Genomic DNA, 25,194 nt, shown 5'->3' on the forward strand with positions numbered 1-25,194 from the left:
ATATCTGATAAAGATCCATAGAACAGCGATGAGGTGGATGTTGATACTGTAGATATAGATGTCTAATATTGTTGAGCATGAGTTTCAAAAGGACTTTTTTTTGTATTTAGTCTCCTGAAAATTGTGCCTTGTACAGTAATAATCATGATAAAATCCAGACATAGTATGCTGGTGCTGAAATAGTAGTAATTTAAGAATGCAATCACATGGTGTATTGCTGTCATTCTTTTTTTGTTTGTTGCACAAAGCCAAATGTAAGCTAAAGGAAGATAAAATATAGTATACTTTTAATATCCAGACATTAAGATACTTTGCCTTTCCACAGTTCTGAGTTAAACTCAAATTAATGATAGCTTTTAAAGTGGTTATGGGGAAACTGTAACAAACCTGGCCACCCGGCGGGCTTGAAAGTAAAGGAAGATGCACTTGATATAAAACACTTTAGATTTATGGCACAATATACAACCTATAATATTAGGACCTGGACCTTCAATATTTATTTCTTACATTTTAAACATTTGTAGGTCTGTACTTTTTAAATTTTGAAGACTACAAATTATGCCCTAATATTTTGTTGCACTTTGCTGAATCATAATCCGTTTACTTTCATTAAAGGAATATTCCGAATTCAATACAAATTAAGCTCAATCAACAGCATTTGTGGCATAATGTTGATTACCTCAAAAATGTATTTAGACTCATAGCCCTTCTTTTCTTTTAAAAAATACAAATAAAAAACTGTTTCATTGAGGCACTTACAATGGAAGTAAATGGGGTGAATCCTTAAACATTCAAATACTCACAATTTCAAAAGTATAGCCACAAGACAAAACAATATGCGTGTTAACATGATTTTAGTGATAAAATTGCATACCAAGCTTCTCTCTGTAAAGTTATAGCCAATTTTACAACTTTGTTGCCATGATTTAATGTCAACAAACCTTAAAACGACTTTATAACTCAAATAATACTTGAGATTCAACATACGCAAGTGCTTTTATTATATTATAATATTCACATTTCTGCCTCTAAACCCTCCAAAAATGTACCCATTCACTTCCATTGAAAGTGTCTCACTGTAATCTCGATTTGTTCTTTTCTAAAAAAAGGACAGAAGAGTCAAAATGATCTTCTGTTGTAATCAACATTATGTCACAAATGCTGCAGATTAATTTTAATTTGAGGTTGTAGTTAACTCAATTGTCTTGGTTCTTAAACATTAATATGCAGTATACAGTACACTTTGTGATGATAGATGATTATACAGTATCTAGTGACAAATTATGAAAGAATACTTTATTGAACTCCATTGATGTAAAACAGCTCATATTTTACAAAGAAAAAAAAAAAGTACATTGTTAGGAAGCACTTCTATACAAACATAAACATGATTTGTTGAAAACATTTAGCTGGACAAAGCCTAAAGGTTTTGAACAAAAAGATGCAAGCACAACATAAATATATATATATATACACACACACACACACACACACACACACACATTATAATTTAAAAACATCTCACACAAACACTGTAAAATGTCAAACTGGTTACTGCATTATTCCATTTTAGTGTGACCCTCAAATAAGGCATGTAGGCAAGAGCTCCATGAGAAATAATCCATCCATGAAATCAAGCTGGTGGTGAACATCTGAAATCACTTCGGTATATCTCTGGAATGTGTGAATAGCCAAATCTAAGTGTATAAAATAAGTGCACATTCAATATTTCATGGTTACTTTAAATGTCCTGGTTAGATCCCAGCGTAGCAACTTGAAACCTACAGAGCATCTATATTTGTTTTAGAAAACTGGCTGTGTGCAGATGTCGATCTAACCGATATACTCCGCTAGCTGTCCTACTGAGTCTTGCCAGAATGCTGGTTTACTGTTTGGCATCCAGCAGCTGAGTTTATCCTTAAAGACTTCGCTAACTAAACCAGGCAGTACCAGTCTTTAAGAGCGGGCTTTGTCCACTTCCTGTTATACACTACCAGAGGGTGGCTTTTCTTTTGTTACTTGTGGTGCACTTATTGGTGGATGTCATTCAAAATCGTCCTCGTATTCATATTCATCCAAATCCAGGTTACAGTGAGGGTTGGGGATTTCAAAGAGAGGTCTCTTCTCGTTGTGCTGGTCAAAAGCACATGTAAGGTTGTTGACTGCTTTTAGAGCATTTTCATAGCTGGAAGTGAGCATAATTGTGTTATCATGGCACAGAACTGAGCCCACACATGCTAAAATACAAAGGAAATGACTCAGGAAAAAGTTCAAGAAAAGAGGGCAAATATTGGTATGGAAATCATTGTTGGAAAAAATAATTTTGATAATACCCTCCTGAGACCAAAGCATGACTGCTGTGTGCATTTTCTATTTCCCTTTTTGATTTGTAACTAGTAATCCCTAAGAAACATGCAAAAAAATTATTAGTTTTCCTAAAACTGAATTTGTGGTCAGTGGAACTAAGATGTGAAATTTTAAATAGCAAGCTTAAGAAAGTCAGATTTTTTTGTTCATGTTTTTGAGACATTACAGACATTGAATCAGAATTATTTATGCTAATTTCTGAGGTAAATTAATGGCCAGCACCATCCAATCATTACAAACCATGTTAAAATAAGAATTTTCAAGACAAATTCTGAATCTATTTACTGATTATCAATGTCCCATTTCTGCCAAACATTTTGAGTGGTCCAAACATCATCTGCAGCCCGAAACTGGACTTTTGACCAGATGTTAGTAGTGAATGCACTATAGGATGCTCCATTGCTCATTAGTGAATGACTTAACCTCCAGTGTGCTGTCTGTCTGCATTGGTCTCAGAACAGTTTGAACTGCACCTTATTTTCTTCCTAACTCTGTATACAGCCTCAAAGCAACATTTTGCTGCTTTTGGATGAACCCATTGATTCCAATGTGATAATGCACAGTAAATATAGGATATTTTTAGGGAAATTAGCCTAGTGTACATGTTCATTGTATTTAACAGCATGCAGTTTTGTGATAAATCTATGGAAGTTTTTACATTAAAACCTGTTTGAGTCAAAGGAGTAATTAGGTTTCTCACCAGTTTTGTTGCAATTTCTCCCAAAGACAAACTCAGCTGTCATGTTGAGATCTGCAGCATGTGGTTTTTTCATGACATGACACAGAGCGTCAAAAGTTTAACCCTAAATGACAGCCTAGAGTAGGGCTGTCACGATTATGAAATTTGGCTGACGATTAATTGTCTGTTTTAGGGCTTTCACGATTAATTGTCATTTTATTGAGATGTAATTTTGCTTTATACACCTTAAGTCTTTTACATATTTAACCTCAAATATAGAACTCAAGTAATAAAATAGGGATATATGATTTCTTTTCAAGGCTTTAAAATTATATGAATGACATAAAAATAATATTTTAAATATCATAATACTTTAGTTTTGGCAAATTTTACATTTACACTTGTTTTTGGCACTCATTAATACTCACACACTCACACACACACACACACACACACACACACACACACACACACACACACACACACACACACACACACACACACACACACACACACACACACACAGTTGTGTTTCCATGTTTTATGGGGACTTTCCATAGACATAATGGTTTTTATACTGTACAAACTTTATATTCTATCCCCTAAACCTAACCCTACCCTAAACCTAACCCTCACAGAAAACATTCTGCATTTTTACATTTTCAAAAAACATAATTTAGTATGATTTATAAGCTGTTTTCCTCATGGGGACTGACAAAATGTCTCCACAAGGTCAAAAGTTTGTTTTACTATCCTTATGGGGACATTTGGTCCCCACAAAGTGATAAATACACACACACACACACACACGCACACACACACACACACACACACACACACACACACACACACACACACACACACACACACACACACACACACACACAAATATAATTTTATATTATGCAATAGTAAAATGTTTCTTTCATACTTCACTTTCAAATGTTATTTTAATGCTCTTTGATTCCCATGAGAAGTTTTGTAGTTGAGACCAGCTAATCCGGGTACAAGTCAAGTCCGAGACCAGAGTAGGTCGAGTTCAAGTCAAGACCAGAAGAGGGTCAAGTACAAGTAAAGTCCAAGACCAGAGAGGGCCGAGTCGGTGTCGAGACCAGTAAAGGCAGAGTCTGAGACAAGAGTTTTTTAATGAATGTATTAAATGTACTCTGACTGTCAATACTCGCTGAGCTACCTAGGTCCCCTGAACAGTCCTCTATTAACAAGTCACAGCACCAACGGAAGTTACCTCTCAAAAAAGCAGTCTTGTTGACTGTAGGTAAATATCCACTTTATCCAAGTTTCTGTTTTATAAAATATCCTGATGCTGTTTTAATGAGTGAGAAGTTGCTGCTATTTAGTGAGACAGCAGTCCGAACAATCAGACTGAATAGCCAAACAATTCAGACCTTTTTGCAAACCTGTTTGGCAAATTCGCTGAAAAAAAAAAAAAAACTCAATAGAATGATTTATTCGTGAATCGGGCATCACTAGTTCTGTGTGGTGATGGGGGCATGGTTGTGTGTCTGTCCCTCAGCATGCTTGAGAAGCACTTCAGATGCTCTTATGGACAGGAGCTGCGGTTGACATCCACGGTGCAGCTCAGAGTTAAACTGAATGACACAAAAATGCTTTTGATGGCATTTACATGTTCACTTAAAATTCCCTTATTTGGGCATTAAAATGTGATTGGAATTTAAGGTGCACAATAATCGCAGTTGTCTCAAATAGCCACGGTTGGAGCAAATAACCGTGACCAGACATTCATTTAATAATCGTGATAGGCCTAGCCTAGTGTCTCCTGAATTGAGATTATTCTGTTTAAGTGAAACGAAATTATGCACGAAATTATAGCCTATAGCGAAGCAAAAATATAATGTCCACACATGTGGATGCAGGGTCTCAGGAGGATACTGAAAGGAGTTTGCTGGAACTCATGATTATGATCCATGACCCATGACTAAAAGTGGGGAGAACATGTAAGGAACATCAACCCTGCAACTACAGTGTCTTATCTGTGTCCTTAAACTCATCCTGCTATTAGAAGTCTGTACTTATCCTAAACCATCATGATATCATTGATTTTATTGCAGCAAATGATAAAAATGGATTAAGGATATAGTTAAAACTGCCACATTAAGTCCAGTTAGATGAAGGGGCAAGTCTAGATATGCACCATAGAGGTTGGTAGCATCAGAAGTTGAGTGAGAAATGCAGTCTTACCCATCGTTGTACTGCTCGTTGGCAGTTTCCTCAGCCACCAAGTTATCATACTCTTCTGCAGCATATCTCTCCCAGTCAGAAATCTCTTGTCCTAGTATCTCAGCATCCTGTAAAATTACACATGCAGCCACCAATAGTAGTACATCATCCAAGTGCTCATAACAATAAAACCATATAAATACATCAGTTAACAATTACCTTTGCAGCCAGTAAGGGTTCCCTTTGTTCATGGTTCAGATATTTGTCGATGTTGAACAACGTGTCAAAGAAAATATAAGCAAGTTTACATCTCTTCAAGTCCCTGAGAGTGATTTTTCCTGAGAAAAATTAGAGCATTTTGTAAAGGTGATGCAAGCGATATTATGGTTTTGCAATCTTATTATGGTTTTGCAATCTTATAATGTAACATAGGTTCAGACCTGGAATTTCTGGCTTAACCAGGTCTAACATTTGGCACAGGCAGTCCTCAAAAGGCAGAGGCTCAATGGCCATAGTCTCCAGCTTCTGACACTGCTCCTGGTAGAAGTATTGAAGCTCATACATGGATAGCACACCATCCCCATCCAGGTCCATACAGCGAAACCAGTACTCTATGCTAGAGGAAACAAGCAGCATCAGTACCCATTAACTATTAAAGGGTTAGTTCACCCAAAAATGTTCTCATCATTTACTCGCCATCATGCCATTCAAGAGGTGTATGACTTTTCTTCTGCAGAACACAAAAGAAGATTTTTAGAAGAATATCTCAGCTCTGTTTGTCCATACAATGCAAGTGAATGGTGAGCAGTCCTTTTATGTTGACTTTATCTGCTTTTTGGAGCTTCAAAGTAATCCATAAGTCTCTGGTGGTTTAATCAATGTCTTCAGAAGCAATCCAGTTGGTTTCGGGTGAGAACAGAACTCCTTTTTCACTATACATATTGACAGCAGTCTCCTTAGCGATCATGATTTCAAGCTCGACTACACTTCCTTTTGCGCCATCTAGCGCTCTGCGCATGCATCGAGCAGTAGGAAGTGTAATCGAGCTTGAAATCACAATCATGCCTAAAGACTGCAAATGGCAAAATGTACATTGAAAAAGGAGTTACATTTTGGTCTGTTCTCATCCAAAACCAACTGGATAGCTTCAGAAGACATCGATTAAACCACTGGAGTCATATGGATTACGTTTATGCTGACTTTATCTCCTTTTTAAAGATTCAAAGGCCTGATCACCATTTACTTGCATTGTATGGACGTAGAGAGCTGAGATATTCTTCTAAAAAATATTTGTGTTCTGCAGAAGAAAGAAAGTCACACACATCTAAAATGGCATTAGGGTGTGTAAATGAGAGAATTTTAATTTTTTGGTGAAATATCCCTTTAAGCCTGCTGTAGAAAAATTAAATCACCTGGAACAACTGATTACATACAAGAAATCACTGAAGTGAAAAAAGAAATCAATTACCTGGTCTCAGTTTTTTTGTCCTCCTCAGATATGAGGAACCACACGAAGTCAGCATAGCTCAATCTGCCCTCTTTATGAATCTTCCTGTTCCTGAGCAACACCGTAAAATAAACTGCAGAACTCATATTAAATCTAAGATGCATAACACACATGCTTTAAACAATTGGAGGGAACAAAAAAGAAAAATGAAAGATGTTACCTGGTTACAGCTCCTGAGAATATTCTCTCAATCATTCTGGTGGATATGGCTGTCAAAGGGAGCAAATCAAGCTTAAACAAGAAAATTATTCACTTTTAAAAGGTTGTAAATCTTGTAAAGCAAGACACTGTGATTTAACACCCTTATTTGACCATTTTAAAAACACAATGATTATTGACCCTGCCTGAAAGGAGATACAAGTAATAATCACAGTGCCAGACATTCCGTCATGCTAGAGGAAATTGATGTTACAATATCACTACACTTCATTCAATTTACAAAACCCATCATGCACCAAACAGAAACATATGCCGTAAAGTGCTGCTGGAGGGGAGTGAAACTTCTCCCCCCTCTAATAAGCAGCCAATTTTTAGACATCATGTCAGAAGAGTGTGGTAGTCTTAAGGGCACAGAGGGTGGACGGGTACCTTGATCATTATGTCGGGCCAGGTCTCTCTGGTCTATGTACAAGTCGTGATCTGTGTCAAGCTCCCAGAATTTACAGTAGATTACATAAAAATGTTCATAAGAGAAGAACTCTGTCAAGTGGTTAATCTCTTCCTCTTCTTCCAGTAGTGCCACATTCTATTGGGAAACATTTTCATTATTAGACATAAGAAAAAGGTAGGTCTGCCTTATGTGCTGATTATTTGATCTAATCGCAATTACACTTACTGAGCACTTTACTGAACACCTGTACACCTACATATTCATGCGATTATCTAATCAGCCAATCACGTGGCAGTGGTGCAATGCATAAAATCAGGCAGATATTGGTCAGGAGCTTCAGTTAATGTTCACATCAACCTCCAGAATGGGGAAAAATATGATCTCAGTGATTTCAACCGTGACATGATTGTTGGTGCCAGATGGGCTGGTTTGAGTATTTCAGTAACTTCTGATCTCCTGGAATTTTCACGCACAACAGTCTCTAGAGTTAACTCAGAATGGTGCCAAAAACAAAAAAAAACATCCAGTATGGGGCGGTTCTTGGACGGAAATGCCTTGTTGATGAGGTCAACAGAGAATGTCCAGACTGGTTTGAGCGGACAGAAAGGCAAGGGTAACTACGGTATAGAAATGCAATTTTATGCCTCTTTCTGGAGCAGTAGTGTGTTATGCGTGCGCACAGGAGGTGCTCCAAGCACTGTTGGCTTTAAATCTGCATTAACACAAAGCATTCTGGTTTTACTTCATTTTCACAAAAACAACTCTGATAGGTGGGTTCTAAAAACACTGTGAGACTCTTAATATTAAGAATATTCTATTAATGTAATTTTATCTTGTGAAATAATAGTCTTAAGCCTCAAAGGAAATCATTCATGTGTGTAACCAAGTACACACATTTATGTTACCAAGTTCAAATGTAAATAAATGACTTCTTAAAGTGCTTAACTTCAGCAACTTTACCTGCAGAAAACTACTTTTCCTGAGTTCTGAACAAGTTATTTTCCCCGTCCATGAGCGATTTACATTATAAAATATCCTTTGGACAACCTGTTGGCAGAAAATGTGTTGAACATTTAATATTGTCATTGTATCTGCATCTTTGTATGTATTCCTGTTCCAAAAAAACAACAACCTAAAAAACACTTCTATTATACCTTGTTCATGTTATATGAAGTCTCAGTAAATGATGCAAATCCATGCAAACACAAAAATAAAAGAACAAATGCCAAACTGGAAGTAGTCCTTACTGTGGTAATGTAGCGTAAGTGAAAGTCTGAAGCCTCCTTTAGAAATGCCAAACCTGTATGAGAGTCCACCACATCCTTTCAAAAAAGTACAAAATAAAACAACGATAAAAATGATCCACACACCAATATACAATCAAAGTCAGAATGAATAATAAATTAATGTTAAACCTGTTTGTACTCTAATAGGCTCTGGATTAGATTACAGAGAAAGACAAATAATTTCAGTCTGTCCACTTGCTGATGTTAAAGTGTTGTGTGGAAGATGTGTGGAAATGTTAAATGCATTAAACTGAAGAACAAAGGGCCAATTTGAAGCCTAAGCTCAGTCTTTAGGTTATGTCTCACCACTCTGCATACTTGGCCTCATTCTAGTGTATTTTTCTTTTGTGTCACACGCAGACTAATTTTATTCATGTGTATTTCACAGTCAAATATCGATATGCAAAAGGCAATAAAATCACAGCGACTAATTTTGGGGAGGTGCGTTTTCTTTGAACCTATCCAATGTGAAATTAGACAATAGAAAAAACACATAAATCACTGCTGTAAAGGAGCAGGCGTGGACATCCCAATCTACTCAATAGCAATACTTTTTTCATTCATCAAAACAGTCAAAGCAATTGCTAAAGCTACACAATACAAATTAAAGTGCGGATGCCAGAATGGATTTCCTCTACTTTGCAACTGCTTCCCAGGCGGTGTGAATATCAATGACATGTCCATCAGGGCCTTGGCAACTCCCACCTCTCTTAAAGGGATAGTTAGCTTAAAAGGACAATTCTGTCATCATTTACTCACCCTCATGTTGTATCATAAACCTGTAAACTTTCTTCAGTGGAACACAAAAGATGTTCTCATTCATGGCATCTCATCCATACAATGAAAGTGAATAAAGACCGGCTGTAATTCTAAAATCTCTTGTGTGTTCTACAGTATAAAGAAAGTCATATGGGTTTGGAACAATACAAGGCTGAAAAATAATGACAGAATTTAAATTTTGGGGGGAACCATCCCTTTAAGAGGACATAAAGGATCAGTGCAGTCCACAATAAGTCACATTTGGAGTTCTCCAAGTACAAACAACAACAGCAAACGAGACAAAAATAATACATGCTGAAATCACCAATGCTCCTGTGCAGTGTTTTGACCCATGCGTGTGGGGTCGTGTCTGTGTTCACAGTGGTGGGTCTATATTCAAGCACTCTGTACCTGCAGGAATGAAATGAAGTCTTCTTGTTCCAAATAATTGCAGCCAGGCTTGGCAAGAAGGTGAAAAAATTTGGATGCGTCATCATGACAGGTCTGAAGCACTCTGTGGGGAGGAAACACATGGTTTCAGTCTCTTTCTCTCACCCTTTCAAAAGAACAATATGCTCTCCAAAACCTTTCATTTTAAATATGTGGCATCAGATGAATGGAATCTACAAATGAAGCCTCAAAATTCAAGCTCAGCCATTTCTGACATAAAATGATGGAGGAATAATGACTTAAAGGAACAGTTCACTCAAAAATGAAAATTGTCATTATTTACTCACCCACATCTCACCCAAATGATTACTTTTTTAAATGGAGCACAAAAGGAGACATTTTAATAATGTACAATGTGCAATGAATGGGGTCTTAAGATTCAGTAAAGGTCTACCGATAGTGGATTTTGCCGATATAGTAATGCATGTTGGTTGTGTAACCAAAATCCTAATAATAACCAGAACAAAATAAAAATTTGGTGTAAAACGCAGGACTTTTAATTATAAATAAGCCCAAAATATACCGGGGTCTCTTATTTTGAAATAATGTGCTTCCAGTATAAGAAAACATAAAAGGGAAACAAAACATGCACTCTTCCAATCATCTGCAATGTGCAATATATAAAGTAAATATTGTCATATGGGCTAATAAATACTGTATGAGGAGTAATTAATCAACAGTAGAGCTTTAGCGATTGCTTGTCAATCATCATTTATGCCTTCCATTACAATGTTTTATAAGTAAATATTCACCAAATCAAGCTTTTTGTAGCCTATATATTCACCAGATAAAAGGTTTTGGCCACAGAGGAAAAACAATAATCATTAAAATAAAATTGGCTGCGATTTTATGCAAATAAGCGATCTATCAGCACCGCTTAATCTGTAAAACCGATATATCGGTTCAAATCTAATATTGAGAGCTTCAAAAATTTAAACAAAAGCATTATGAAAGTAGTTCATATGCCTTTTGCACTATATTGAAAGTCTTCTAAAGCAAAAAATGTCTTTGTGTTCAACGGAAGATAGCAAAAAATACGGGTTTGAAATGACATAAGGATAAGCAAATGACAGAATTTATTTTTGATTCACTAATCTTTTAAAAGGAATGAGTAGATCCAAGAGAGCCACTCAAAATCACAAAGCTCTGCAGGGACACCTAAAATAAACCTGAGCAGTATCATTTTGTACCACTAAATTTGTACTCTGAGAACCCACTGCACTTCAGCTCTTTATAAAAGCTCTCCCATTCACACACTTGTTAAAATGTACCATTGACCAGTGCTGATATTAATGCGAGAGGTCACTGTGAAGAGAACTATTGTCTTACTTTCTCCACATTGCCACAAACTTATAAACAGACACATATCCCCTCCTGTCTCCTCCGGCAGCATGGAAAAATGGTGCTTTCCAATAGAGTGGGCACTCGCAAGCCTGTAAATGGACAAGTGATACACAGAGATAGCATTATTGCATCCTCAAAGTGTCAAAAAATGTCAAGACAAAATGCTTTTAAAAATGAATTTATGGTGGCCCAAAATCTGCCACTTTAAGGTTGGACTAAAATAATCAGCCACTCGATTCTAATGTAGTGATCATTCTGAATCTCCAGAAAATTAATCTCCAGAAAAGTTTTAGTTATCCTTCATTCTTTTGGTGTTTAGAAATGTAGTATCTATCCAGTACCCTTTTATAGTAAAAGTAAGTCTAATTTGAAATTATAAAAAATTATAATTCTTATATGACAGGACCCCTTAAAAAGAATGGAAAAAGAAAGAAAATGCAAGCACTTCAACAAAAACAAGAGCAATTCAGCACAAGCGTTTTCTGCCAAGTGGTTGGATATTATGACTGCATCTTTCACATGTTCTGTAGGAACTATAAACGGGGCTAAATTAGCAATGATTATGTTTATATATAAACTGTTTAAAATTCTGAATCTCGTCTTGAGGAGAATGTGTGGCTACTTAAGTCGCTCACCTAGCCAGGCTCTCTTCAGGATAACTAATTCAACATATAAACAGTGGTAATATTTTCCCATTGGCTACAGGAAAAGTAAAACCCTCAAACGTGTAAACAGTTACAAGTTAATTACACAAATGAACAATTTGCTGGGCGGGTAAAGGATGGTCGTTTCAAACCAGACTTACCTTGGCGACTAGCCCCATGTCGTTAATAGTGACTCTTTCATCAGGAAATTGAGAAAATGTTTTTTCTATCTTGGAAATGAGATTGTCAATGTTGATATTGGCCTTGGGTTGTCCTCGCGGGTAGTAGAACTTTGGAATGCTTTCACTCAAGGCTGGTGTAATGGGCTCCTCTTTCTTAGCCTGTGCCTCCTAAAACAGACAGAAATAACAGTTAGCCACAAGACTCATTCAGTTCAGTATTAGCCAGCACTATGTGGGGAAAAATGTGTAGTTGCACCAAAATTTGAAGCTTAATCAGCATTACAGAGTGATAAGACACGTTGCCTGTGGGTGTAAAACAAAATTGTAATCAATTATGACAAAGGACTTAAGGACAAGGGTTTGGCCAGCACATGCCTACTTTATAGCTCTATTGAGCACATATTTCTATAATAGTAAGGGTCCTGATATATGACATGTGAATGGGTCAAAATGGATGTTGAAAAAAAAAAAAGGAAATCTCTCTGCTGAGTGTAAACCAGTGCTTACCTTTTGCATCAATTGCTTTGCAAGCATGCCGTGAATAGTACCATTTTGAACAATCGGTTTGACAGCTGATAACTTGTGTTGGATTGCAGGTTCAGAATTGTAAACATAACTGTTGGGAATAAATTAATTTGGTAGAATGGACAAAGTCTCTAACCCAAACTCTCTATGCCCTCTTAATGTCCTCTTAATACCTGGTTTCCAAAGGCTCATTTTCCCACAGTAACTTAAAACCTCAACTATATGAGTGTCAGGCTGCAGCTGTGAAGATCTTGTCCCCCTAGAACTTCCACACCGAGAAAAAAAATCCAGAGCCCACTCTATGGAATAAGCCAATTTACACTAAACAAGACCCACCTAGCTATTCGGCTATTAGACAAACACATGAACATGTAGGCTTTAATTACCTTAACCTTCTCTGTCTGTACTACCATTTCATTTCCGGAGAGCAGGCATATTTTGAAAATTCAACAAGGAACCAAGGAGAAAAATTAAAGTGTATACTCTATATTTACAATGGTTTACATTCCTCAAGAAATTCTTTACTTTATATTAGGGACATGCATGAGTAAACGGTTAATCGAGTACTTATTCAGCTTTAAATATTCGACTAGTAAAAACACTTGAATATTAAAATTGTAATTTTCCATGTGCTTTTGCATATCGTGGACAACAATGAAACCATTTCTCTCCTCTCTTCTCTTGCCGTTATTGATTGGCACTGTGGATGCATGACGCTGTAAAAGGAATAAGTTCACCCAAAAAAAAAAACATTTAAAGTGATTGTATTGCTTAAGAAGACTTAGAATGTATGTTTATTTGTGTGAGAATTTTTAAACTAGATGTAGTTTATGCAAAATATTTTCACTAGAAAAACAGGTTCAAAGGTTGAACTTAAATTCTACATTTTCAAGTAATCTATTACTCGCGTTTATTTGTTCGAGTACTCAACTACAATATTACTCAAAATACCCATCCCTACTTCATATAGTTGAGTGTTAGTTAGTAATCCTGACTGTTTACTTATTGCTTCAGACACTTGTGTAGATTAGCATAAACATGATGTTTAATTTTGAAGGTTATAAACAACTGCTTTTCAGTAATGGAGGTGTCAATTTTTAAGTCACAGTCTAAGCTTTGGTTTTATATACAAAACATGGTATGACCTAATATGGATGTGCAGTTGGAAATATTCTCTTTGATGTGGAGTGCAGGGATTCTGCTTGTGAAGGATGAGTGCATTTAATCTTGCCTACTGCAGCCATGTCTTTAAAAGGGAATGGCTATCATCACCTCCAGCATAGGCTTGACAGAGCCTCCTGCTCAATCTTAAAACATGTGAATGCTCCTAAAATGCTTGAAAATCCCATAGCCTCTCAGGGAGTTAAAAAATAAATAAAAATGGCACAGTTGTTCGGTCCACTCAAAAGGACAGCTTAGCTCAATGTCATGGCTATATTCGCACAACTAAAGAATGCCAACATCACAACGCATTCCAACTGAGCGTTACAGCCTGCACTAAGCAAACAAGAGTGCACTGATTTCTTCACACAGAATATTAAGACAACCTGCCTGTCCTTGCCGGAAGGCTTTGAGTCTCTTCTTGAAGCGAGAGGGGAGCACAAAATCACAGCCACGGGCTAGCAGTGCCAGCTCCTTCCTCAGGTCAGGGTCTTGACGTAAAGAGATCTCCTTCATTCTCATGCTGCTGCTCGATAATGGAGCCAGTGTGATGGACAGTACACACACCGGGGTCTGGATAATCTTGCTTCGTGACTGTACCGCCACGGGAAACTCCTCTGTCTGTCTTTATCAGAGCACCAGTTCCCTCAATGGTGAACAGCAGTTGCTCCGCTTAAAAGTGCCGCAGCAAATCACAGCCCTGCCTGTTGCTCTATACATCCAATAGTGGCTAGCAGAGGTCACACAGTCCTATCGACTGGGGAGATAGGATGAGGGTGTTTGTGTGAGAGCGGTGGAGGTGGGAGGGTGAAAGTATGAGGGTGTGTGTGGATCTGCCCTAGAGTGCATTCCACAGTTATGTAAAGACACAAAGCTGATCTCTTGGACCTCTGTGGTTCTATATTCTAGAGAGAGAGTGGATACCAAGAACACTGGTTAAAAGTGGAATAACACGGAGTTAAGGTGACTACTGCAAGTTTTTTGGACATTAAAATACTTGCTCTGATCCCAGTGTAGGTAACCCATTCATTGGCTGATTTCCCTGAAAATTGTAAACACTGGAGCTTTCAAAACATTGCTGTTTGTTTTAAAAAAAAAAACACTCACCCTTAAGGGCACGATATACTTATACAGTATACTTCTTTAATTTTTTTTTTTTTTTTATGCATTTGGCAGACGCTTTTATCCAAAGCGACTTACAGAGCCCTTATTACAGGGACAATCCCCCTGGAGCAACCTGGAGTTAAGTGCCTTGCTCAAGGACACAATGGTGGTGACTGTGGGGTTCAAACCAGTGTCCTTCTGATTACCAGATTACCAGTTATGTGCTTAGACCACTACACCACCACCACTTTATATTCTGAATTCATGACACGGCAATAATATGTGCCGATTACACAATGTTATTGTAATTCATGATAAAACTGATACCACTGCAAAAATGGGTATACACCACGGGTATACAATGAAAAGAGTAATAATGATACCACTGCAAAGATGGGTATACTGATACCACTGCAAAGATGGGTATACACCACGGGTATACAATGAAAAGAGTAATAATGTCAAAATAGAAACAAACTGAATGATGATATGAAACTAATGAAGAGAGGCATATCTTACTTTGGGAAGATGTGTGAATGGCTTTCACTGCAGAAGGCACAAGTTAATGGGCACTTTGTCTCAAACTCATCTGAGTTTCTTCTGTAGACCACAAATGAAGATATTTTAATGGGAGATATGATGTGAATTTGTCCATAAGTCAATGGGACCCAAGAATGACATTACAGCATAAAGGTAATCCATATGACTTGAGTGGTTTAATTCATGTCTTCTGAAGCGATACGATCGGTTTTGTGTAAGAAAGACCAAAATGTAACTCCTTATTCACTACAATGAAAGTCATACGAGTTTGAGACCATATAAGGGTGAGTAGCCTAAATGATGAATGAATTATAATTTTAGCATGAACTATTCCTTTAATCATCCCGACCAGCCTGACAATTTAAAGCTGAAAAATGTTGAGCATTCTTATTTAGGTCTAGGGTTGTGCCACGGTGGTCGACTAATTGAGTCCAAAAACGTACTAGTCAATTTGTGGGGTTAACTCCAAACAATATTTTTTGTGGTGGTGGTTGTTGTTGTTTTAATGGGCGACACAATTCTCAAATTAAGAGAGACACAACTCCTTGGTGAGCGTTTTTACATGATAATAGCTTGCTGTGCTTAAAACGGAATAATGGTCATCACAGTAAAACCTACTGCAAGAAGTTTCATCTTTTTAATGCTTCACAATGCCTACACAATAAAGCAAGACACCTTGATTTAAAACTTAACTTTATTTATTATTTATTTTAAAGGGGACCAGTTATGCAAAATTCAGGTTTACCTGGTGTTTGTACATAAATGTGAGTCAGCAGTGTGTGTACACAGCTTTATATTCTGAAGATGTAAGTATCAGACTTTATATATATATTGTGAATGTTTGAAAATCGCCTTTCTGAATGTGCTTGTTAGCTGATTCCACGGCTAATGCAGCTAAAGTTCCCATTGTCACTGATTGTATTCACGGAGACCAGAGCTATATTGGGGCGGGGAGCAGCAGCTCATTTGCAGGGCCCTATAAAATCCGTTTTATTTTTTCCCAAATTCCGTTTTATTTTTTCCCAAATTCCGTTTTTTCCGTTTTAATTTTTGAAAATTCCGTTTTTTCCGTTTAAATTTTTGCGAATTCAGTTTTTTTACCCTTTACTGTTATTTCAGTCGTAAAAAGAGTGTGCTTTTAATGTTAATGATTAAAATGTACACAAATAAAACAGGAATGACCTTAAATTTATTGAGGTAACAAACATCACATTTACTCAGTACTTTTACTGCATGATGCAACATAAAACTGCACTCTAAGTACTAACAAAATATTAATGGTTATGAACCAATGGTTATAAATAAAAGTGCTCCATTAGCTTTTTCTTTCAAGTAAAAAAATAGGACCTCTCAATTTCTGTACTCAGGGCTTAGCATCGTGTTTCTCAACTTTTTCGCCGAAAGCGGAGCTGTGGAGAGCCGCTTCGCCATTTTTTCATTTTCATTGTTTTGATGGGGGAGGGTGAGGGGGAGCTGAAATGACGGAGTGGGAGGGGTTGTGTCGCCCAGATTTGCGTCCCCCGGTGTGCATTTCCCCCAGACGTACGTTCTTCTCCCACACAAAAACAGAATTTCATTTCAAATGTAAAAATTCCACGAAATTCCGCGTTTACACCAGATTCCGCGTTAATTTGCCAATTCCGCGATTCCGTCCGCGATTCCGTGATCGCGGAAATTATAGGGCCCTACATTTGCATTTAAAGAGACACACATGAAAACAGCTTTTTGATTCCACCCAAAAAGAGGTATTTACAACATGGTATAATAAACAATCCGTGGGGTATTTTGAGCTGAAACTTCACAGACACATTCTGGGGACACCGGAGACATATTACATCTTGTAAAAAGGGGCATAATAGGCCTCCTTTAAATACAAATTCAAATGAAACTGAAAAAAATTAAGTGCAATTAAAATGTGTGTTCAACTTTTTGAAAGATGGCTTTACAACAGTGATGAAGGGCAACATCTCTTTGGAAACTAACCTACTTCATCCTCTACAGGTTGTGTATTTCATTGTCCAGGAAAATACATTGTGTGTGAATAAATTAGTTTTGTTCCCTCCTTCAAGATATATATCTCAAAATCCAATTACATCGGCAACCCCCGGGCTGAGCGATTGGTGAATATTCTTGCTTTAGTGATTTTGCATTGAAAATTACATTTATTACATTTTTTTTTAAATCAAATATATTTCTAAATTCAAATTGCACTCCAAATGAAAAAGCTATTAAAATAATGAAGTGATCAAAGAAGTAACCACCTTTCCATTTAATGTCAGGCAAGTATCCGTCTAAACATGCAGGCGGAAAATTACTTATACAATGAAGACACTAACATTTATGAATGTCAAAATAATTATTATAATGATGATAATAATCACTGAAATATAAATCATGGTTCGAAGTGATCATGTTTTTGTATTATTTTATGTTTTAAATCATAGATATATATTGGCTGCCGAGTTGAGTTCACAATGAACTGCTCTGTGGAAATAAAGCGAACTGAACTCAAAACATCTCCTGAGCTGAGATGTCGGAGGTAAATTTGCAGCACTCATAGACGATACTGTTCTTGCAAAATAAAATTCAGAAGACAGAAACAAAAAAAGTGTGAGAACCTTTTACATGCGCATGTTCCATGAGACTGCATGCCTCCGTACAAACAGCGTGTCATACATGCACATAGGGGTGTGCCGGTTTCAGAATTGGTGATGACGGTTATGACTTGAGTCAAATGTGACGGTTCATAACATAAACGTCGGGGGGGGGGGGTATTTTGCGAGGTAGTGAACGGTCAGGCTCATATATGGGGTCATATTCACGCTTGACCACATATCTGTTGTCAGTGCAAAATTACTGATTTCCTGGAGTTCTCTTTGCACCTCATCCTTTACCTTACTATACAAGGCCGGAACAGCTGTTTGAAAGAAGTACTTTCTCCCAGGCAACTCGTACTGTTTGTCGAAAGTATGCAACATTTCTTTAAATGAACTTTTTTCCACTGTCCGGAAGGGTACCATTCCTAATACCAAATATCGAGTCACACTATCTGTTAGTACTCTCCATTTGTCGCAGTCTTTTTTATATTTCGTCGCCTTGGAAAATGCCTCGGCCATATTCAAATGCCTCTGACCAGATGTGGATGGTTGAGCGGCAGCAGAAGCAGTGGTTAATCCAAGGGCCGCGTAAGCCGCGGGGTGGTTAATCTTCAGATGGTTACGGAGATTGGTGGTGTTGGCATTTGTAACAAATACCGTCTTTCCGCATATTCTGCACACAGGCTCATCAAGATTTTCTGGTTTTCCGTTGCCATCTGGTTTAAACCCGAAATGTGCCCATATAGGCGATGTAACATTATTTTTCGCAACGAGATCCATCTGTTTTACCTTTCTTCACGAAGTTCTCACATGTAAAGTGACGGATACTGCAGCAGGCAGCGCGTCCGCTCCCATGCACCACGCGATCACGCGCTGTGCGTATGCGCACCAAAAATAGCCTAATGACAAATCATTCATCATATCATAGTCATAATTATAATGCCGATATTATTTCAGAATAGAAATATTATGCACTTTATTAGGGATGTATATAACAAAACAGGCGGACAGTGTAGGCCTATTTAATTGCTCTAGAAAGTAATGTGCCGCGCCGCCTCAGTGGTCCGTTGGATTGCGCGTTTAAAAGTTAAAGTTAAACTGTTGTTTTTAATTAGTATTTAAACATTCTCTATGATTATTTTTTTTTGTAAAAAATATTTTAATTACACGGTTTTGGCGGTTATGGAGTTCTAATGACGGTTTTCAACTATAACCGTCGGTCTCACGGTTATATAATAACCGTCACACCCCTACATGCACATAGACGGCTTTTTGGTCATCTGTTCTTTTAATTTAATAAAGTGTGTTTCTTCAAGCGCGTGTCTGTGTGCCATGGTCAAATTATTGTAATACTAATTTGATAACAATAATAGCCTGATAATAATAATTATAATACATTAATAGGAAAACAAGCCAAATACAGTCTTGACAGTAAAATATCTGTCAAGACTATATAGTAAAATACTCATTAAATATCGAGAATAAAGTCGTTGTGGTTCGAGAAAAAACTCGTTAAGTTTAATCTCGCATTATAATGACTTTATTCTCGATATTTAATGAGTTTATTCTCAAGATTGTATTTCGACTTTTTTTCTCGAAATTTAACGAGTTTAATCTCGCATTATAATGACTTTAATCTCAAGATGGTTTTATTTTTTTTATTATTGCTTGGCCCTAATCCTCTTCCGTAAATATATGACCATACTGGAGCGGAATTATTATCCTTAACTCAGACTAGTCATTCAAACAACCAGCTGACTCGTCAATTATGAAAATTGGTAGTTTTGCACATCCCTATTTTATGACGTCACACATTCAAGTTGCAAACAAAAGAAAGAAGCCAAACTATAAGAAATACAAAATGAACAGGAAAAGCTCTTTTTTAGTTGAACCAGAGAATTAGCAGAAGTGAATACATCTGCATGGTATTTAAGAAATGATTCATTAAATTCACAAAACCAGCAGCCAAAGGTGAGTAATGGCTCATATCCGATTTCAGAGTTTCCCACTGGTAAACACCAATGATGTGAGTTTGGGGAGGGTCTACCTGTTTGATCATCCAATGGAAGATGAAGAGTGATCAGGAAAACTGTTTGAAAACAGTGATCCTTTTTGCAATTCCATTTGGTGACACTAGTGACACAAATATTACACACTTCACCTTCAATCAATCTGTGCTTAGTGCTTCAGAACATTAGACTGATGATAGATCAGCAGAATTCACATCCACAGTAAGTACACCAAATATGTCTAATCCAAATATTGTATTGCAGTGCTCTACTCTACGGTCTGCAAAAACTGCAGACCATGAAGTCTGGCCCTGCTTGAGAGATGGAAAAAACTGCCTATGGGCTTTGTTTATTTTGCTTTCCAAGGCTACAGCTTCCAGCCATTCTGAGTCTTATTATAGATGACAAGTCTAAGTCAGTAGCACAGCATGGAAGTATTGAATTCAAAGCATGATGGCTGAAGCAGTCGAGGACTATTAAAAGACATAACACGCTCTGCTTCGGCAACCCCAAGAAACAAATATATCTTTAATCCACTTCCAGACTGACAGCAATTACATCAATTCCATCTAACTCTGCTGATCCAAAGACACTCAGGCTCTCAGGTTGGGCATTGTGCATCTGGAAACTCCTTTTTTTTTTTTTTTTTTAAACTAATTGGATTAACAGATGCAGACTTTTGTGACAACTGGTCTGCCATAAAAGTGAGTGAATATGCACGGAAGGCTTGGAGCCAGAGCATATAACAAACAAACAAACAAATGAACAGGTACAAAAATAAAGCCCTGCCTGGCTTAAACAAGTATTTTTAGATGACAGATCATTGGGTCCACATTCTTCCACTCATTCCAGTAGAAATGCAGTTCCTGTTGTCGTCCAATGGCAGGACAATGCACACATTTGATAAGCCCAATTTTCTCACTAACTGCTTTTGTTGTCCTCCATCATCAGTCTATTAAAGACTGATGATAGAGGACAAAAACAATACAAAAAGAACAAAAAGGGCCAAAGTAAATTTGCTGATGAACTTGCCATATTTGTATGTTTGTAATGTGAACTTAACAGAAAGTTTTACCTTAACAGTACTTCCCCTCCATCTGGCCCAGTGTTTGTGCTATTTGTAAAAACAACTCACAACTGTCAGAAAGAGCTGGTACTAACAGAACGAGGAAAAGATTTGCCTGAACTAGAGATGGCAGCTGTTCGTGCCAACAGTGCCAATTACCAAACAAAGCTCTGTGTCCAGTCAGAAGCACCAACTGGTTGAAGAGAGACTGACCAGCAAGGCAAAAGTGGGGTGCGCTAACAAACATATTTGTATTCAAGAGATGGAGGGGAGAAAAATGAAAACACTGAACGATTTTGATGACAGGCTATGCAGGAGTTAGAAACAGCTAACTAAAGTCTCACTAATTTTTCGAATAAAAGCTACACGCCTGCAGAGTGGAGGGCAAAAAAAATCATTAAAATTAACTGCTGGGGATTTTCCTTCAATCTCTCACAAAATAAGACCACAAGACCCAAATGTGTTCACAGAGCACAAAACACACAAATTGTTTTTGGTTTTCGGTGATACACTGAAGATTGTTGTTGCAAATTCTGCCATTCTTAAATGTAACCATTAAATATCAATAGCAGGCTAAGGCTAACAAAGACAAGGATTGGTTGAATTAGCAAGACGACGACATTTTCATTAGGTAAGATTAAATAAATAAACAGGAAATATCACACAAAGTAGGCAACAAACAACATCTACAGTTCCCAATATATATTATGTAGCTCTGTTATGTTAGGTAGAACATTAACATGCATAGGCAAAAACATTTAAGTCAGCAGTTAGCCTTTATTTTTCCATGTAACATGTGGCCTCTGACCTTGCAACCAGGAGCCAGTCAGGCATGCCCAAAAACACCCAATTATTCTGACAATTAACAGACTTTGATTTTATGAATACTGTATTACACCTTACACAAATATGCAAACTGCCTATGAAGTGCAAGCCAAATTCTCAGTAGTTAATTCCTACACAGGAGAAACAAGGCTATCTTTATCGGTGTCCTGTGTCAAAGCTGGACCAGTTGTCCAGAGCAGCATCACTGTGACGTTAATTGAATTTTTAACTAATACTTTGAAGAATGTATTTGTATTCTGGATTTCTTTAGGCCTCTCAAAATAGAGCATAAGGGATCAGAATTGCTATAATACATTGTGACAAGTTGTGGGCACATGCTGATTTTTCCATGCCAGAAAATATAAAACATCCAACAGTTGTTTCATCCTTTGAGAATAACTGGACATAGAAATCAAAGCCTCCACACATCTGCCAAATCTCTTAGCATTTTACAATAAGGAATCACACCGGTCAGATAATGTCCCTTCTCATGATTAAGGTTCACTGCAAACAGATGTCTTTCTTGAAAATGAATCATTGTGTGTAATCTTTGAAGATATGGGAAATTCAAGTTATGCTGCATTCTGTCCCATTTCTGGTCTTTAGATTTAAATGGCAATCTTCCCTCAAAATTTAAACAAAATTAGATCTGCATTCATTGGATGAGGGACTGAAAGTAAAACAGAGACCAAAGAAAATGTGGTTGACGTGATCTTTTTTCCCTGCACATCACTACCTGCACACCTGTACATCTTGATACCAGCTTCCTCCAATTGGGCCAACGAGAAATACCTCACTGAATTGACACATAGATTTGGTACTGACAGCAGGAAGTTTTATGGAGGCATAAATTCAATTAAAGATACCCCTGCATAATCCAATTCAAAGGACCAAGAGCTATTGAAATCTCAGCAGGAAATCCCACCGGCATTGCTGGACAGTTCATGATGACAGAGTCATTAGCATTCCACGGATTGACAGCATTGAGATTCTCACGTCTTATGAACTGTATTTCTTAACACAAAAGACATATAAAGTTCACAAGGATCATCTGACCAGAGCAGGATCAATCTGTGCACTGGCCACAAGCAGCAAAAGCCATTCAGCATCCTCAAGTGGCAAATCTGGTTAAAGGAGTACAACTCTCTGTATGTGGTAAACTGATGATCAGCTATTAATGAAACTGACGTCCTGTGTAGGACCTTCATAGATCCAGCTGCTGAGGTTAAAAAACAAGGTGTATATACTACATAATCACTTTTTTTAGGTGAGCAGTTTTTATATTATATTGTGTTTGGGTGATGCTTTCTCACTACATGAAATGCTTGTTGTGCCTGTGATGAATACTTCAGTAAAAGACCTTATTCACAGCAGTGGCATCTTTGATTTTTGACGGGAAAGACAACAAGACTGTGAGGGATTGACGTACCTCTTCAAAGGGTTGTAAAGATGTTGAAAATGTTTTTGGATCGTTCCGCTGACGAAATATTGAAAACATATCTTTTCAAGAAATTTCAGCATTCAACAAAACTCAGACAACATCGGTTTTGGAAAATTAGATGTGATCTAGGAGCTTTTTGATAGCTTTATACAGTACATGTCATTGAAGAGACGGTAAGTCTATCCCTCAAAGCCTTGTTTTCATTCCTGTCAAAAATCAAAGATGGCGCTACTTTAATAAGCATAATAATACTGTAATACTGTAATAAGGTCTGAAGGCCAAGCTTACAAGTGGTGTCATAAATGCCAGTATGATTGCATGCAGTACAAAAGACTATAAAATTACTAAGTATAAATCAAAGTGCTAAAACATTTAATTCTCCAATTAGTTATATTGTTTAGTTCAATATTTAGCCGATGTATAGGAGGAATGACGGCATTCCCAAAATATTAAAGCACATTTATTTACAACAATCAGGAATATATAGAAGAAACAAGATGCAAGGAGACAGAACTTCAGTTCTGAATAAAGTGCTGACCACAGGTGCTTTACCTTCTTAATGCTGACAGAGCATCGCAGGGCCCTCGCATTTAGTCCAGCTCTGTTATTGCTGCCACTCGCAGATGGCAGCATGGCTGATAGGGGGCTGCACAAGGCGCCAAGGGCCGCATCTGGTTTCTCTGTTGCATTAATCTTTGATGAAATGTTGTTGTTTTCTGTTAAGACTAGAGTGTTCCTGCTCTTGAAATCCCCAAGACTCAATTCTATTTCTTCTCCATTCTTGATTTTGTTCAGGTAGTTTTTCAGCATCGCCTGAGTGCTCGGCTCACTCAACCAAAAGAGGAAGAGCTCGTCAACCTTCATCTTCAGGACAGGCTGAAGCGTATGTGGTGATGCCATGTCTGTTTTGCCTCATTCAGCCAAGATGCCCCCCCCAAAAGATAAATAAAAAACCTAGAGAGGAAAACAGAAAAGATTGTCAAACCACTTCGCCAAGTTTAGCTAGCTGAAACATGTACCAAGACAATCACAAATGCAATTAGGGAATAGGCATATTGCAGACATTCATATACACTCACTGAGCACTTTATTAGGAACAATATGATCCTAATAAAGTGTCCAACGTGGTCTCCTACGGTTTTAGCCCATCCGCCTCAAGGTTTGACGTGTTGCGCATTCTGAAAAGCTATTCTTCTCACTACAATTGTACAGAGTGGTTATCAGAGTTACCAAAGCCTTTCTGTCAGATCAAACCAGTCCGGCCATTCTCCGTTGACCATTTTTTTCATCAATAAGGCATTTCTGTCCACAGAACTGCTGCTCACTGCATGTTTCTGACAACATTCTGAGTTAACTCTAGAGACTGTGTGTGAAAATCCCAGGATATCATTAGTTACAGAAATACTCAAACCAGCTCTTCTGGCACCAACAATAATGGCATGGTCGAAATCACTGAGATCACATTTTCCCCTATTCTGATGGTTGATGTGAACATTACCTAAAGCTCCTGACCTACATAATTGTATGCATTGCACGGCTGCCATATGATTGGCTGATTAGATAATCGCATGAATAAGTAGGTGTACAGGTGTTCCTAATAAACGGCACAGAGAGTATAAATCAAGGAATCACTTATGTTTGCGGTATAACTTTAGGAATATAACCAATCTTAGCTGAAATATAACATATATGAGCGGTTTTGTTTCAGTTGCTAGCTGACAAGAGTGCAGCGTTCACTTCCACAGCTAACGGATACAGTACGATAAAAACATAAACACCGCCAGTATTCCATAACATAAATAAATGTCTTCTACATCTGTAAAGTTCACAGGACTGCACGAAACCGGTTTGTATTACTCTACCTGTTGTTATCGGGTTGAGTTGTTGGTGTTGGTGTTG

General features: G+C 37.5%; 1 protein-coding gene across 4 annotated transcripts; it reads right to left on the bottom strand.

The window, feature by feature from the left end:
* Positions 1 to 901: 901 nt before the first annotated feature.
* On the bottom strand, positions 902 to 25,194 carry LOC127654547 (serine/threonine-protein phosphatase 2A regulatory subunit B'' subunit beta-like). Of its 4 annotated transcripts, XM_052141750.1 has the most exons (14): positions 25,158 to 25,194; positions 23,848 to 24,249; positions 12,007 to 12,195; positions 11,187 to 11,290; positions 9,819 to 9,921; positions 8,610 to 8,684; positions 8,323 to 8,409; positions 7,341 to 7,497; positions 6,913 to 6,961; positions 6,714 to 6,803; positions 5,686 to 5,861; positions 5,465 to 5,583; positions 5,267 to 5,373; positions 902 to 2,185 (listed from the first exon to the last, which is right to left on the bottom strand). In XM_052141750.1, the coding sequence occupies exons 2-14, from the start codon at positions 24,193 to 24,195 to the stop codon at positions 2,044 to 2,046; spliced, it is 1,746 nt and encodes a 581-aa protein (XP_051997710.1). In that variant the 5' UTR covers positions 24,196 to 24,249; positions 25,158 to 25,194; the 3' UTR covers positions 902 to 2,043. The 4 variants fall into 4 exon arrangements, with proteins under 4 accessions (XP_051997710.1, XP_051997713.1, XP_051997711.1 ...); XM_052141753.1 differs by lacking the exons at positions 23,848 to 24,249; positions 25,158 to 25,194 and adding an exon at positions 21,039 to 21,092 and having other exon boundaries at positions 906 to 2,185; XM_052141751.1 differs by lacking the exons at positions 23,848 to 24,249; positions 25,158 to 25,194 and adding an exon at positions 14,104 to 14,539 and having other exon boundaries at positions 906 to 2,185.

This window comes from Xyrauchen texanus, chromosome 14 (genome assembly GCF_025860055.1).
Source record: "Xyrauchen texanus isolate HMW12.3.18 chromosome 14, RBS_HiC_50CHRs, whole genome shotgun sequence".
Lineage (NCBI taxonomy): Eukaryota > Metazoa > Chordata > Actinopteri > Cypriniformes > Catostomidae > Xyrauchen > Xyrauchen texanus.